This window comes from Macaca fascicularis, chromosome 3, assembly GCF_037993035.2.
Source record: "Macaca fascicularis isolate 582-1 chromosome 3, T2T-MFA8v1.1".
Lineage (NCBI taxonomy): Eukaryota > Metazoa > Chordata > Mammalia > Primates > Cercopithecidae > Macaca > Macaca fascicularis.
This window is the reverse complement of record NC_088377.1, coordinates 8606734-8623578: the sequence shown is the minus strand read 5'-3', so window position 1 is coordinate 8623578 and position 16845 is coordinate 8606734. Positions and strand designations below refer to the sequence as shown.

General features: G+C 40.4%; 1 protein-coding gene across 14 annotated transcripts in view; it reads right to left on the bottom strand.

Moving 5' to 3' along the window:
- Positions 1–12006: 12006 nt before the first annotated feature.
- ERG (ETS transcription factor ERG) overlaps positions 12007–16845 on the bottom strand; it is a 281329-nt gene continuing 276490 nt past the window's right edge. For all 14 annotated transcript variants that reach the window (XM_005548686.5, XM_074034013.1, XM_074034016.1 and 11 more), the window contains one exon: positions 12007–13964. In XM_005548686.5, the coding sequence (XP_005548743.1) occupies positions 13444–13964 (521 nt within the window). In that variant the 3' untranslated portion in view covers positions 12007–13443. The remainder of the gene's footprint in view (positions 13965–16845) is intronic.

Genomic DNA, 16845 nt, shown 5'->3' with positions numbered 1-16845 from the left:
GATTTTAATTTATATACCCTCAGTTACCATGAGCTTGAGAATTGTTTATAATTAATTGTTCATCATGTTTACCCTCTTGAAAAGTGAGCTATTCAACTCTTTTGCATATTTCCCACTGTTTTTACTTGTTGATTTACAATAGTTATACATTCTGGTTACTAGTGTTTGCAGGGGATATGAGTTACAGAACTTTCTCCCAGCAGGTAGTTTATCTTTTCACTCTCTTTAATGATATATTTTAATTTAAACACCCTTAATTTTAATATAGTAATATCTATCAATATTTCTTTTACAGGTTGTAGTCTTTATGTCTTGTTTTATAAAACCCTTTGGACCTCAAGGTCATATTCTCCTGTAATATCTTCTAAAATGCTTTATAAGTTTAAATTTTACATTTAAATCCTTAATCATATATGTATGATTGACTTTTACATGTGGCATTATACATGGGTCCAATAAGTTTTCCCTATTATAAAGTTTTCTAGTTTTTTGACCTCATTTATTGAAAACTCCACTCTTTCTGAATTGATGTTTAGTACTATTTCTGATTATATCAAGTATCCACATCTGTTAGTTTATGGACTCTCCTATTCCATTGTTGTGTTTCTTTTGAGCCATCCATACTGTTATTCTTAAATACTACAACTTTATAATAAGATTTAGTTCCTAGGTGAACAAAAAACACAACACATAGGCTGTGCTTTCAAGCATAGCTGGGCCTATGCAATCTGGCCCTCTGTATGATTTTAAAAACAGCTTATAAAAAAAAAATAGTACTGCCGGATTTTTTTTTTTAGAGGAACTGCAGTGGATTTCTAGATCATCTTGCAAACAACAGACATCTTTATAATACGGAATTATTAAATCCATGAACATGATCCATGATTTCATTTGCTTAGATTGTCTTTAATGTTTTAAAATGAAGTTTTGTTTTCCCATAAAGCTCTTTCATATCTTTATAGAATTATTCTTAGATATTACATTTTTATGCTATTGAAAATGATACATTTTTTAATTTAACCTTCTCAATGTATATGTTATATGTAGAAATGCAACTGAATTTTGACTCCAATAATTTTGCTAAAACTCTTACAAATTCAAAAATTAACCTAATGATTAATTAGAATTTTATACATGCACAGCCATATTTTATATGAATACTAATAGATTTGTTTCATTCCAATACTTAACGTTTTTATTTCTTTTTTCCTTGCCATAGTATTCTGGTAAGCCTCCAAATCTATGTCGAATAGTAAGCATTTTTGTCTTGTTCTTGACAGCAAGGAAAATGCTTTCAATTATATAGCTTATTGTGAAATATTTATTATATGTTTTCTGCAGATACTATTATCAGGTTAAAGAAGTCATATTCTTTTCTTAGTTTGCTGGTAGTTAATAATATATAGATGCTCAATTACACTTTCTGTATGTATTCAGATAATCATATTTTTCTCCTATAATGTTTTCATGTGGGGGAGACATTAATTGATTTCCCAATATTAACCCAACTTTGCACAATTTTGATCAACCCACCTTGATCATGATATAATTTCTTTTTTATACATGGCTGAATTCTCCTTACTAATATTTGGTTTAAAATTTTTGCATCTTGCATTCATAAGAATAATTGGCCTTCTTTGTACTGTTGTTGTTTTTGGTATCAAAGTTATGCTAGTCTACAAATTTTATAAATTTTATTGGGGAGTGTTACTTCTTTTTTATATTCTCCACGATATTTTGGGAAATTTTGGACCTTAAATATTTGATTGACCTAACTGATGAAGCCATCTGACTTTAGCTTTCTTTGAGGGAAAAACTATGACTATGAATTCAGTTTCTTTAATGGCTGTAAGATCATTCAGGTTTTCTATTTCTTCCTGTGTCAGTTTGGCCAGGTTTGTTTTCTACACAAATTTATTCATTTAATATACTTTTCAGATAAATAGGCATAAAATAGTTCACAACATCCTCTAATCATTTGAAAGTCTTTAGCAACCATAAACGTATTCCCATTTTTATTCTTAATAATATCTGTCTTTTCTTTTTTAAAGTAATCTCACAAAAGACAAGACTTGTCCATTTTATTAATCTTGTTAAAAACTCTAATTTTTATCTTTGTTGATTCTCTGTATTTCAAGTTTTTCAATTTGTTAATTTCTGTTCTTATGTTTATAATATCCCATTTCCTAATTGTTTTTTGTTTGTTCATTTTGCTGCTTTTTTGCCAACTTTTTAAAATGGATGATTGGTTCACTAATTATCATCCTCTTTTCTATTTCAATATAAATATTTCAGACTATAAATTTCTATTTGCTGTTTTAGCTATACACCACAAATTTTATATGTATTTTTGTTATATTAAACCATATTGTCTAACTTACATTGTAATTTCTTTTTTGAAATGTTAGTGTATTTCCTAAGTAAATTTTTCTACTTAACTTTTTATTGACATCTAGCATAATTGCTTTAGGTCTGAGTAGGTATTATATTATTTTAGTCATTTAAATGTGTTGTGATTTTCTTTATAAACGTATTTACGGTAAATTTGTATAAATGATCCATGTGTAAAAATTTGTATTTTTTAGTTGTTGGGAGCAGTGCTCTAACCCCATTAGGTCAAGTTTGTTAATCTTCTATTTCTTGTTTTTTTTCACTTGTTTTATCAATAACTCACATAACTACATTAAAAAGTAGGTATGAATGTAGTGCAAGAAATTACATTCTTCTTGCTATAAAATAAAAATGAAATTGACTCCACCAAGAATTTGTGAGAATTTTGAGTCTTTTAATGTCATCATCATTGTGAGTTCCGCTCCATCCATAGATCCTGGAAGCAAACGTCTTCTGGTCCTCAGTGCATACTCTTTGCTCCAAACCCTATAGGTTATGGCTTCAGTGTCAAGTACAGGTACAGGGATCCCTGATGGGGCTAGAATCTGCATAACCAAGGCTTCAGCTCCCTAGCAGAGCCACACCCTAAATTCCTGTAAGTACCCAGGACTTATACATTCATGATGGTCTAGGTCACCATTGCTTGTGAATCCTATAGACTCTAATCTTTTCCCATTAATGGGATAACTTCTCTCAACCTCTCTCTCGCTTTGCTACTCTTCTTATTGTTTCCTTTTACATTTTGTTTTCAAAAATTTCCCAAAGAACCTTTAGAAGCTCAATTTAAACTACTGTATCTTGGACTTGGGGGGTGGAGGAATGAGATGCTGAGACTTAAGATCTGGCAATAATGCCTACAATAAGCATATTTCCCTCCACAGAAAGGTCAGTACCTCTGTAAATATACGAACCAACTGCCTGGCTTCCTGTTTTTTCTGTATCAAGTTCTTGTAGTACCATTGAGAAAGTAGCACTGGGTGGCTGAAAATGTACCTGGCTAGCATCCAAGTATTGGGTCCAAGTTCAAGCTCTGCTTTTCACTAGCTACATGTTTTAAGATGTATATTACCCTCTTGGAGTCTCTACTTCTCATCTTCAAATGGGGACAGGAATTCTACAAGACTCTGAGGTCTACAAAGTCAGGGCCTGTGTTCCATTTCTTTTGTATTCCTTGTGCCTAATTTCACATCTGCTATTGTTGATCAAATCTTTGTCCTGAATGAAAGAGTAAATAAATTTATATCTTTAAGATTTTTTGCATGAACTGAGACAGCACATGAGTAAGCTCTTTGTAAACTATTAAGCACATGACAAATGTATATTGTTATTATCACCTTTCTATTACATTTCACAGCAATGTGAGATATCCTCAAACATGCTTTTACATCCCTCATCCTCAAATGTTTAGATCAGCCCCCAATATTTACGTATTTTTCAGCAATTGTTTCATATAATGTCTACCGAAGGAAGAGACAGAAGCCACTTGAAAAAAAGTCTTAGGGATATCTCCCAAAACTGCTTATTATTTGAATGACTTATATTTTAAAATGTGTGCAGCCAATTTTTTGCTCTCTTGTGCTCCAACCCTTCTTCATACCACAGACTGTGGGGGTCTGCCCCACAGACCCTGACCCAATGACAGATGAATAACATACACTGACACATAGATGTTCTGCTTTGCCAGTCCAGCTAAGTGTCTCAGCCACTTACAGTCTCCCTAGAGAGTAAACGGTTGGTCGACCAGCTAGTGAGACTCACATTTATTTGGTAAAGATTAATTGACAAAGGCTTGAGTCAACACCACTAGAGGGTAATTGACATTGTGGACTTCCTGAGTAGAAAGCAATTAAGCACCTGTGGTAAAGCAAAGGTTAGTCTTAAGACCACATGAGTAAACAAGCTAGCTAGAAAAACTCCCCACATTCCTTTGTTACTACTTTAATATAATTAACTAAAGGTAAAGGGACCAGGCCACCTTCAGCCAGATCTATTACCAAAGTTATGCAAACTCTCAGGCCTTCCAAGAGAGTTTGTGGCTATTACTATAACCATCTTTAATATTTTTCCCACCAGCCTGATGGAACCCCTACAACAGACTATGGTAGGTCAGACCCAGAAGTGCCATGACTTTTCAGACATGGTCCACATGTGTAGCAAGATGCCCTAAACCCCACTCCTCAGTATTTTTTGGCTCATTAAATACAAAATTGAACATTCTACCTGGCCTTATATTGTTTTTTAAACCACAGACTGCTTGGGATTTTTGTGTGTTTTTATTTTGTTTTGTTTCCATCACTAGTATGTTTTGCTCCTGAAGATTGTTTTCTGACCCCATGCCTTTGCTCGAGAAAAAAAAAAAAAAAAAAAAAAAGCCCTGCCTGGAATGCATTCTATTCATCAAAACTCTTCCCTTTCTGAAATATCACCTCCTTCAATAAGCCTTTCCTGCTTCAGCCCACTATGTAAGTATGAGTATCCTTATACTCAGAAGCAGCTCACACATGCTCATTAAGCCACCCTGCTCCAATTAAGAAGAAAATGCTAACAGAGCATCTACAGCTTTCATTCAAGGAAGGCTGAGTACTTGTTAAGATCATTTAGCTGTTAAGCAGCAAGGAAAGGATTCAGATCAGGTGCTGTTTGATTCCAAACCCACCACGAGGAGCCACTGTGCTGTTTTACCTCTGAGAAAGACCTGACTTCAAACCCGACCTCTATGTTAAGAGAGTCAGGCTCATAGGATGGGCAACCATGATAGGTGCATGTACGTCTTGTCTTGCACTAGAGATTTTTATGTACATTTTCCCTTTCTAGATTATAGTCTCTCCAAGGGCGAGAACTCCCTAACACCTTTCTGTACCTTTTACATCATTGTGACATCAAAGATTCTTAGCAAATACTTGTTAAATAAATGAGAGCAGACATTCTTGCTCCCCACTGATTTTATCTTGGATTCTAATAATACAGTAACCTTATTTCCAAAAACCATTCCCACACAGCCCAACACACGGTGGAACAAAAACTGAGAATTGGGTTGAAGAACTGGACAGAGATTAGGAAACACTTTGGTGAAATCATAACCTGTAAATAGACTTCAAAACATAGCATTCACTCAGCTGAAGCTGAACATTCTACAGCCTGGATTCATTTGGCTTGATCGTGCATCACTTGTTTACTCGGTGTGTGTAACACTCCATAGGAGACACAGCGTCCTTTATAGGCATCTCTACTGTGGGTCTGTTGTGGGCCCCAGGTAGTCACAGTCCCACTCTCTTGCTGATCATCCTCCTGCAGCCCCAACACAACTGGACATCACACACTAACTTACAATTCAGCTTCCTTCCAACTGTCTTCCCCATTCTATCTAGTCTCTTCCTGCCTTATTTAACTTCCCAGCATCATATGAATAATTATTTGTTTGTTTGCTCATCCTATCATGACTCTCATAAGATAGAGGTTGGGTTTGAAGTCAGGTCTTTCTCAGAGGTAAAATAGCAGAGTGGCTCCTCATGGTGGGTTTGGAATCAAACAGAACCTGATCCAAATCCTGTCCTTGCTGCTTAACAGCTGAGTGAACTTAGAAAACAAATGATCCTAACAAATACTCAGCCTTCCTTGAGTGAAAGCTATAGATCCTCTGTTAGTATTTTCTTTTTAACTGGAGTAGGGCGGCTTAGTGAGCATGGACCTGACAGTGTTGGTTTAAAATCTGGTGACCATTGCATAGTTCCACTTTAAAACGTCCTGTGCCACATGAGTGTGAACGGACAGAGGCACAGACAGGCCCAGGGTCTCAGGTTAGAAAATATGATGAAGGGAGGGGTTTCTTCTAAAGAGAACTGTGGAATTGTCAGATGTGAATCTGGGCCTATTGTTCATTTCTCACTATGCATGTTCCCATGGGACGGACACTTACTTGTTACTCTCGCTCTCTCCCACCACTTCCGCTCTGTTTCACAGGAAGAGGCGGGTCCTACTCTGACGGAAACCGTTCAGGTCTCTGTCCAATGGGAGTCGCTTCCTGTCCTGCACCTTCCCAACCACATCAGTGAAAAGGTGGAAGTGCTGGCCTGCCCAATGCTGCAGGCTTAACCCATGTTCTTCGTACTAGGAAAGGGATATTTCCATTTTCATCCACCTGACTCCTGAGTTGGCTGCAAAGACGGAAGAACAGAACAGCCATTTATTCTCCTGCAGGCAGGACCTGCCTGAGCTGAGAGGGCCTTCCCTCTGACCCCAAGCATCAGAGCAGATGGAAGTAGAAAACCCAACCCTGAGGCCGCTGTATGGTGGGTTTCTTCACAGCCATGGGGCCTAGTCCCACTCGCCTCCCCCAGGTTATGGCCCAGCAGTTGGGACTTGGCCCAGAAGAGCACCTGCAGCACATATTCTGTGTTCTCCATCAAAGCGGCCTGGAGTCCGCCTGCATCCCCAGCAAGCAGCACTCCCGCCCTAAAACCAAAGGGCGCAGCAGGGAAATGGGAGGGGTGCGGTTTGCTTCCTGTCTGATAACTACCAACAACCGGGCTGCTGCCCAGCATAGCTAGATAAGGAGAGGGCACTCCATTTGACATGCCCTGAAGGCTGTCCAAGCGATGGCTTAGGAAGGCCATTCCAATTTCAAATCCTGAAAGTTGTAAGATTTTCCTGTGACTTAGAGTGATTTATAACATGGTTTAACCTCTCAAAGCCTCCATTTCACATCTGTAGAATATGGATAAAACTATCTCAAAGTGTTATTGTGCAAGTTAAATGAAAAAGATAGTGTATGCACATTGTTTGGCACTAAGCTATTATTATTATCAAAAGTAGTAGCAATTAGTATTATTGTTTAAAGGAGAAAATGATATCCACTGGGAGGCTCCTCTCTGGACCCAAAAGCTTAATATCTGGAATTACTTAGAACTGGAATGCCAGCCTCCCCCTCCTGCCAGCAGCCTGCTGCCAATTCTGATGAGACAGCTTAGAAACCATTGCCCTGATGCCATAGAAAAGATTAGGACAGCTAGCCTTTTCCTTTCTCTTCACTCTTAATTTAAAAAGGTTGGGCAAGTTATACATCCACCCACCTCCAAACCTTTCAAACAAGTTTCAGTTATATTCTTGCCAAGTAATTTTTGGTTATTAACCAAAAATTAATAAGAGAACTTACTTAAAATAAAAAGTTGTTAACATCTTGATACATCCTGGCTTATCCAGTTAAGAGACTTTACAGAATGGTTCATGATTTCTACACCAAATTCTTTCTTGTACATTTTGTTTACACCCCACCCCTTCCTTAGCCTCAACCTCATGAGTGCAAATGGAAATCAGCCCTGGCTCCTGGCCTTCCATGACTACTTGGAGGTGGAAATCGTTAGTCTGGAGTGGGATTGAGGGCCCCTGAGGCAGACTGACACTCAGCTGATGCATATCTAATACTGAGCAGGCTGTGACCAACCACACTGAGGACATGTATTTATGCAAGTGTGCTGTAGGGGGCGGTCTTCCTCATACGTGAGAAAACATGGAAGCAAAGTTCATTTATCCCATCAGTTGGCTGCTTCTCACCATTCACCTGGGCCCTGCAATGCCGAGAAAATAGGATGTATTTTCATCTCCAAGCAGACTGTGCTCCAGTCAATTTAGAGACACAGAGCCACAATATAATTCAATTTGGGGTGATTCCACTGCCTCTGTAACGTCTAAAGCCCTAACGTACTGCTGACTCTTAGGACAAACTGGCACTGATCAAGAGTGAGGCTACTAAGCCATCATTGATTTCAGACTCTCACCCCTGACTTTCTATGGATGTGTTTATAGACAACACTTAATATTTCACAGAACCCAGGTTGCACAGGACCGAAGAAGACCTAAATAGCCATGTAGTCCACGTGCTGCCAAACACCTGGCAAATAGTTACATTGTTGTTAAATAAGCACACCCCATATCCAGGAACTCCTGGACAAAGACTGACCATTCCATCTGGAGCTCCTCCAACTGTTAAAAAGCTCTCTCTTGAATTTGGCCAATGGACATCCTTGCTGAGCCCACCTTTAGTCCAGATGTTACCTTTCTGGATGTTCGTTCACGCATATATAGCTGCAAACGTTTTCTGACAGCTTGATATTGCTAGGCACTGTGCTGGGTCCTGAATCAATGGGTGATAAGGGTAATCCCACTCCCAGCAGAGACACTGACAGCCCCTCCTAGACATGGTCCTGGGTTCTCTCATTCCCCTTGTCTCTCCCCACTGAACTTGCACTAACTGTCCTATGTCACTCTTTAAGTGTAGGTCCACAATTGATATTGCAGTCTGTTTAATGTGTAACAAATAAGTCCTCATTTGTGACCTGTTTCAGAAAATGCAGCCTAAGATTGGGCAGTCATGTCACCTTCCTGTTTAATTTTCTGTTCATATGAGGCAAAATAGCTTAAGATTTAAAAAAAACTTTTGGCATTAGCTAGCCCTGGCACAAGCATTTGTTCCACCTCTTACCTTGGAGAGCTGGGCAAATTGTTCAATCTGTCAAGACTTTTTTTTTAAAGTGTACCATGGGGGCAGTTGGAAGGAGTAATGAGGCAGTGTATATACAGCACCTGACCTAGTCATGGCTCATTAAAAGCTGCTATTCTACATCTCATTGCTGTCATCTCCAAAACGCTGAAGTCCTTTTCACACATGCTGCTGCTCCATCAAACCCCCAGGTGTTTTGGAGAGGACTGGATGGAGGTCCTAACACCTTCAAGATCTAACCCATCACCTTAACCTGTTCTTTGGCATCCTGGATGTGTCACATAACCTATTGTCATCTCAGCCCCATGGCATTTGGAGCTGTGATCAGGATATCTTCTGTATCCTCATCTGAGTAAAGTATGACCAAGTAAGTTCAAGGGCGGCAGCCTGGGGTTTAATCCTGCGACCTCCCTTCTAGATGAGTATCCATTTTTTAATTAGTACTCTTTGGCTGTGCTTATTCAATCAGTCACAACCTTGTAATATCTCCAGACTGTTTTATGAAGTCCCGTCAGGATGAAATTCTGGCTACCTACTATTTCTGTATTATCTTCTTTAGGAAACATGCTGTGTGGCTATAGAACATGAAAAAACCATTTCTTTTTTCCATAAAGTTTCTACATGTAACATGCTTCCTGCAGAAGTTTGTAATTCACATCTTCTAGCGCAAATTATAATCAGGTAACATTATAACTTTCTCCAACAGAATAATAGTTTAACATTTTTTTGTGAGAAAATAATTATGTTTTACTCAGTAAAATGAGTTTAAAATTACAAGTTAGAAAAGTTTATCTAGTTGTTTCTGTATAGCATTAATCTGGGCTACTTTGTTAAAAATTTATTTTATTTTTGAATCAGGGTTTCACTCTGTCACCCAGGCTAGTGGTGTGGTCACAGCTCACTGCAGCCTTGAACTCCTGGGACTGCAGTTGTGCACCACCATGCCCAGCTAATTTTTGTATTTATTGATTTTTTTGTAGAGACTGGGTACTGTTATGTTGCCCAGGCTGGTCCTGAGCTCCCGGGCTCACGCGATCCGCCCGCCTCCGCCCATCAAAGTGTTGGGATTACAGGTGTGAGTCAACAAGATTTCTTTAAATCAAGGTTAAGATAAAGAGAAGGCACAGAATTTGATGTATTTTTGAATAGTCCAAAGTAATTTTTATTCTCTAATTAGTCTCCTCATGACTTTATTTGAATGAAGTAATGAGAGGCTAATTAAACCAGCTTTAAAAAAGTATATTTTCTTCTCTTTCTCCAGGTAGTGGGTCACTTTGCAGCGCTGCAGAACACCTGTGCTTTCCCTGTGCCCCATCACCTTCCCAGCTCCCGAGCTGTAGCCATCTCGGCTGCACCTGCTGTCAGAGGGCAGCTCCTCGGGCTCCTGCTCCTGGGCTGCAGGTGCTACCTCTGTGCAGAGGGCTTAGGAGGAGCAGTGAGCCTTCTAACTGCAGCAGTCCTGACAAAGCAGTTTGTGAACCCCTCCGGGACATAAGGGCATCAAACTAGGAACAAAAATAAAGTCTCGACTGTGATTTGGCGATTTTACCACATACAAGGCCCGAAAGACAATTAAGACAAGAAAAGAAGACAGATCCTTGCCAGCAGGAGTCTGATTGTACAGGAGTCTGATTGTACAGGAGTCTGATTGTACAGGAGTCTGATTGATTGTACAGGAGTCTGAGTATACATCAGGGCAAGCCAAGAGACAGGGAGAAACAGAGAGAAAAGGTTCATGCAATTATGAATATGACCTGGAGGGTGTTTTGGAATTAGATTACAACAGGAACAGAGAATTAATGCCATTTTGAAACAATTTAAGAATTATGTATTTGAAGGAACTCAGTATTATCATGTTATCCAACATTATCCCAGTTGCTCATAAGACTTGCTAATAACCTGGGTTGGGGGTGGAGGGTTGAGGGATCTAACGGAAAACATCTGTTAAAATTGAATATGATAATCATGTCTTGTTTTTATGATCTTGCTCATGAGACAGTCTTGAAAGAGAGAACTGAGTGATTATCCAAGTAAATGTGTATTTCTATGCAGAATATAGGTGTGTCTTGACTTTGCATTCCAAAATAAAAATGACTGATCTTTTCCATTAGCACAGTTTGGGTCAGCCTAACTGCCAGCTTTCATGATTGTATTTATTTATTTTCCCTAAGGAGATACAGGCACTTTGTGGGCCTTCCCAGGCTGCTGCAAAATGATAGATGGTTGGGCTCTGTCTAATCCAAATGACACGGTGTGTCGGGAGCGTTGGTAATCGTATCCTGCCGACTTCAAAGCCCACTGCCAAAACATCCACAGCACAGAGGTTTGGCAACTTCACATAATCATAGCAAAAGGATTACAACGTGAAAAAACAGGCCCTGAAATAGCTATGAAAAGGGCCAATTCAGAAACCGATTCAGCTAAGATGTTTAGGCTAGCGCCTTTGCACGGTCACCTTGTATTTTTCACCTTTGAGTTGCCTTCACCTGGACTAAGGTTGGCAGCATTTGTGAGGCAAAGAAAAGATGCCCAGGGAAACTGGCTCTAGATTATAGAAATAAACATTGTCTTCAAGGGATAGCCAGCGTATCAGGTTCAGGACTCGTGAATCCCAAGCCACAGTGCCCAGGTAACTGATGTAGCAAGATTAAAGCTGTCTACCTAAGTGAGATCTCCTGAAAGAGAAACCGCATGGCAAATCTAGAAGTTGTCCCTTGTTTTGGTAAAGTGAGAAATTGCAGCTATCCATGACACTTTATTTACCAGTAATAATACAGTTTGCATTATGAGCGGTAGCTTGTTCACCATTCAACAAATGTTTTTTAATCACAGCAGGAATTAAGGGTGATTTGTGACCAGGTGCTGAACTAGAATTTCTCAATGACAACCCCAGCTTCCTAGGCCTCTTTCCATTCCAGGCATAAATATGGAGGCTCCGATGTGGAACCTGGGGTCCTTCTGTTCCAAAAGGGGCTAGAAATAAGAGACATGAGGGTGAAAGAAGGACCTGCAGAGGCTGACGCCGTCTGGGTACCAAACATCCTGTTTGCTTGACTCTCCCTTGCACAAGTTCCTGGACAAAGTAAAATTATAACACAAAATCCACAACATCCAGCACGTTTTCATTAAGCAACTTTAGTCACTAAAAAAAGTGCAAATGCAGACTCCTGTATAAATCTGATTTGCCATGCTAGGCCAAGCTTATTTTATTACATACATTCTGCATTCTAAGAACTAATAACTTCATATTGTAAACATTAAGCATACAGAGTTAAAATTCAAGGCCACATTATATCATTGATTGTCTCTTTTGTCGTGTGTCTTTGGCTGGCCGAGATCAACTCGTAGTGTATAAATGCATAAGTTATATAATTATTATATAAAAAGGGGGGGAAAAACATTGACTTGTATACTTCATTCTGACAAACGCACAGCGTTCGCGACTCAAAGGAAAACTGGAGGCCGCCTACCCAAAATGCCTGCGTGATTTCTGATTGTGGCAGCCAGGAAGGCCATCTCTTACCTGACCCTGTGGAGAACAAAGCCCCCACATAATGATGAGGTCCTGAATGTTTCTCTTAAATATCAGACAATTCCAGTTAAAATTTTCATTTGACAAACAAAGAAAGAGATGCACATTTTTGTTTCTGAATTCTACTACTTCCCCTTTCTCCATTACGCTGTGTCCTTTCTCCTAACACTGGGTTTGGTATAACACTGACTGCATGAACCCTCAAGTCTCCGTAACTCATTGTACACAGTCCCCAAATGTCCTGAGTCCAGTCTTCATTGCTTGAGAAGTTTCTTTCCCAGCCCTGGTCTCCTCCTTCTCTGCCTCCTCCTCCTCCTCCTTCACCCCTCTGTCTACGGTCACACGCTCACTCTATACACATTCTCAGTCCCACCTTTTAGTTCACAGTCCCGGTAATACTGTAAAGGAGTTGGAAACTTTGGGTCATCTTCACAGTTTGAGAAAGCTGACAGCTGTCCATCAAACGGAATGTATTTGATTTCAACCAAAACAGCACATGCCGTGCAGTTGCGTATCAATGTCTGTTGATGGGCCACAGTCTCTCTCGTGTCTTTTCTCTTGTTTTTGATATGTTTCTATTTTTAAATACAGGTAGTTTTCCTTAAAATGGCATTATAAACGGTATGTTAGGTCAAAACTGTGTTGTTTCTATTGCTTTAGTTTCATCCCAGTTTGCATTAGCGGGATTCCAAACTCTACTCTAAAGTTTATACATTTCTTAAGACCACTTTCTTTGGCATTTTGTCCTTAAGACTTCATGCTTCTACATACACTGTCTTTTACAAGGTCAGTCCACAGATGATATGTCCATATTTGTGACATTTTTAGCATCCTCCTCATTTCTGTAGTAAGACTTCAGTAACTCCCTCCCAAGAGTCTTTGGATCTCTTCCCCGGCTTCCTTCCCCAGCCCCAGTAAAGCTTTTTTCATTCCTCTTGAGGCACTTTTGATTCATGTTCTCCGATAGAGTTTGTGGCGATGGGCTGGTGAATGCACGCTGATGGGAAAGGCCTCCATCAGGTGTTTAGTAGTAAGTGCCCAGATGAGAAGGCATATGGCTGGTGGGGAGCCTAGTGTTAGGGTATATACCCCCAGTTGGTGAATTCCAGTATGGGTTTGGGGCAGCAAAAAAACTGGAAGATGTCACGGGGAGGGCTGGAGGGTGGGGTGCCACAAAGTTCATCTTCTGCGGGTGGGCGTGATAGGAGCCCATGTACGGGAGGTCTGAGGGGTACTTGTACAGAGATGACTCCGGGGGGTGGGGCTGGAGGGCCTGGGCGATCCCGTGGAAGTCGAACTTGTAGGCGTAGCGCTTCCCGTGGACCTTGGTCATGATGTTCTTGTCATAGTAGTAACGGAGGGCGCGGCTGAGCTTATCGTAGTTCATATTGGGTTTGCTCTTCCGCTCTCCCCAGCGCCGGGCCACCTCGTCGGGATCCGTCATCTTGAACTCCCCGTTGGTGCCTTCCCAGGTGATGCAGCTGGAGTTGGAGCTGTCCGACAGGAGCTCCAGGAGGAACTGCCAAAGCTGGATCTGGCCACTGCCTAATGAGATCAGGAGAGGAAGGAAAATTCCAGTGAGCACAGGTTCCAGGGGAAAGAGGCCCTTTGTGATGAGGGAAGGAGGTGCTATTGGTGTGTCGCCCACATTCCCTTCACCAGGCCTGTCCATCCATCCCTCAGCTGCAGGGGTGAGGACTGCTCTCATTCCATGGCCACCCATTTCTCCAGAGAACTGCCCTTGCCTTAACAGAGCCGCCGCCTCACCCACCCCCAGGTATCCCACAGCTGGTGGACTGAACAGGGTAACGTAGGCCGGCCCCCTTGCCTCAAGGAAAGACCAATTCCACGACACCATTCAGGCTCCAGCGCTCCTGTGGAATTGGGCTGAAACAGCGTCCAGCTGCAAGGAGGCTTGGAGGAGGCCAGAAACTTCCTTAGCGCTGCACCTGCCCTGTGCTTCTTCCCATTCTCTCTCTCCTGAGAACATGCCGTTAATCATTCACCTGCACAAGCATCCTTACCCCAAGCTCTGCATCTAGGGAACCCGAGCCAGGATGATGGTCTAACAGATTCAAGACCTAGATGGAATGCAGGGAATTCATATGGGGCAGAGTTCAGGCTGGTTCCATCCATTTCTGACTTCCTTAAAAGAACAGCCAGATCAACCTGGTGTTTAGAGGATGAAAGAGCTGTATTTTATCCCCCCTATTTTGTGAAGCAGAAAAGTACTGTTATGTGGATGGCAATAATGACTTAATGCCATTTATATTGGCTAGGTCAGGTAAGATAATAAAAGTTAGATTTAGGAAATGAACTTCTAAAAGTTTATGGAAAAAAATTGAGAATGGAAGTAAACATCATTATTTCTAACATAACATTTTGCTGGCGCTCAGAAAGCAATTCTGTCAAAACTTTTCCTAGAACAGAATTAACCCACTCAAAATGAGGAAGTTTAGGAAAAAAAAAAAAAAGCTGGCTCTTTTTCAAACCCGATCACCAGTTCCAGTATTTGGGCAAGGGCATCGTAACGGAAACCAATGCGTTGCCTGTGCCCTGCAATGCCAATTGTGTCAAGCGGCATTTCCAGAAGAAAAAACCCAACAATGAGTGATTGCAAGTCCCCTTGGGAAGCTGAATGAGACTCTTCCTTTGTCAAAGAGATCACATTTAGCTGGGTGGACAAAGTCAGAATTTTCTTGATTTCACTGAGAGCATATAGATATGGCTTTGTTTAATGAAATTCAAAGAAAAATCTAGGCACAGCTAGCTGCTATGTCACAGTACTTGAAGATAATTTATGGCTCCCTAGAAGACAGCAGCATGTAAATATTGACAATAGTATCAGTACCGAGAGAGGCTAAGCTCTGCTGAGCATATTTCATAAGCGTAAGAATGGATGGGAGGTGGGTCCTTCCTCCTGAACTCCAGTTATAGCACTGCCTTAGACTTATTACCAAAAGATTATCTTTTATTATATCGTAAGTAATATCATTCAATGTGATAAAATGATTAAAGTAACTTTAACTGACATCTACTCAGGGAATTAACATAATGTAAAAATCAATTTTAAGATCGTTTTCTTCTAAATCCTTGCTGGCCTCCTATATATATCGCCCAACTCATAAACCCTTCTTTGCATGTTGGCTACATGGAAATGGATATATTTGTGAATTTATCCATACAATAGCACTGTGAGAAAGGTCAGCTTTTTCTGAATCTGTTCTGGAAAGTGCTCATTTTCAGTCTAGCAGCACATTTGAAATGTATTAACAGCTTGTAGCTCATTGCAGTGGAAGCCTTTGCTTTTTCAGAACCACATATACACACTGTTCCCAATCAAGTTTCGTTGCCTGCAACATTTCATTAATATGCGTGTAGAAAACACAAAGAATGGTATGAGAAAACCATATGGTCTTAGTATATATATTGTAACCAAAAAATTACAACTTGAAAAAAATTCCATAGATGACCTGGGAATAGGAAAAGGCATGGATTTTTGATTTAACAGTCTTCACAGATGCTTCAATATAAACACATACGGTTGTTTGAAAATAAATATTCAGCGTCAACTTTCTCCCATAGAGAAAGCAACTCCACAGACCTGCCGAAATCACACTTGGAATCGACTCAAACCTTGGCACTGCCTCTTAGCAATTTTTCCCTCACCCACTTCTTTTATAAATGTGTGTAGGACAGAACCAGTGGACAAAAGTGATCTCACGTCTCTCCTATTTCTGAAGAGTTAGAAAGCAGGGGACCTAAATTCGTGGCAGCAAACTCAATGCCCAAAGGATAGATGAGCTAATTTCTCACTTGACTATTTTACCCATTAGCCATAAAGACACAGGGCTCAGGACTGTAAGCATTTCCAGGGAGGGTCTATAGAAAGAAGAGATCTGTAAGCAAAATTCATCAGCTTTCAAACCTTGAAAGAAACCTGGAAATGCAAAATCAATGAATGTTTAAGTAAATGGTAGAAAACGTAACATTATGTCAAACTCATTAACTGTTAAATTTAATATTTGTAACGAAATTCACTGCATTTTGCAGTGTGTAGAACAAATGTTCTCACCGCAAGAATTCTCAAAAATGAACAATGGTTGTTTAAAAATTGTCAATGGTAAAGGAGTTATTCTCAGTCATAAATTTTTTTTTTTTTTTTTTTTGAGACGGAGTCTCGCTCTGTCGCCCAGGCTGGAGTGCAGTGGCGCGATCTCGGCTCACTGAAAGCTCCGCCTCCCGGGTTCACGCCATTCTCCTGCCTCAGCCTCCCGAGTAGCTGGGACTACAGGCGCCCACAACCGCGCCCGGCTAATTTTTTGTATTTTTAGTAGAGACGGGGTTTCACCGTGGTCTCGATCTCCTGACCTTGTGATCCGCCCGCCTCGGCCTCCCAAAGTGCTGGGATTACAGGCGTGAGCCA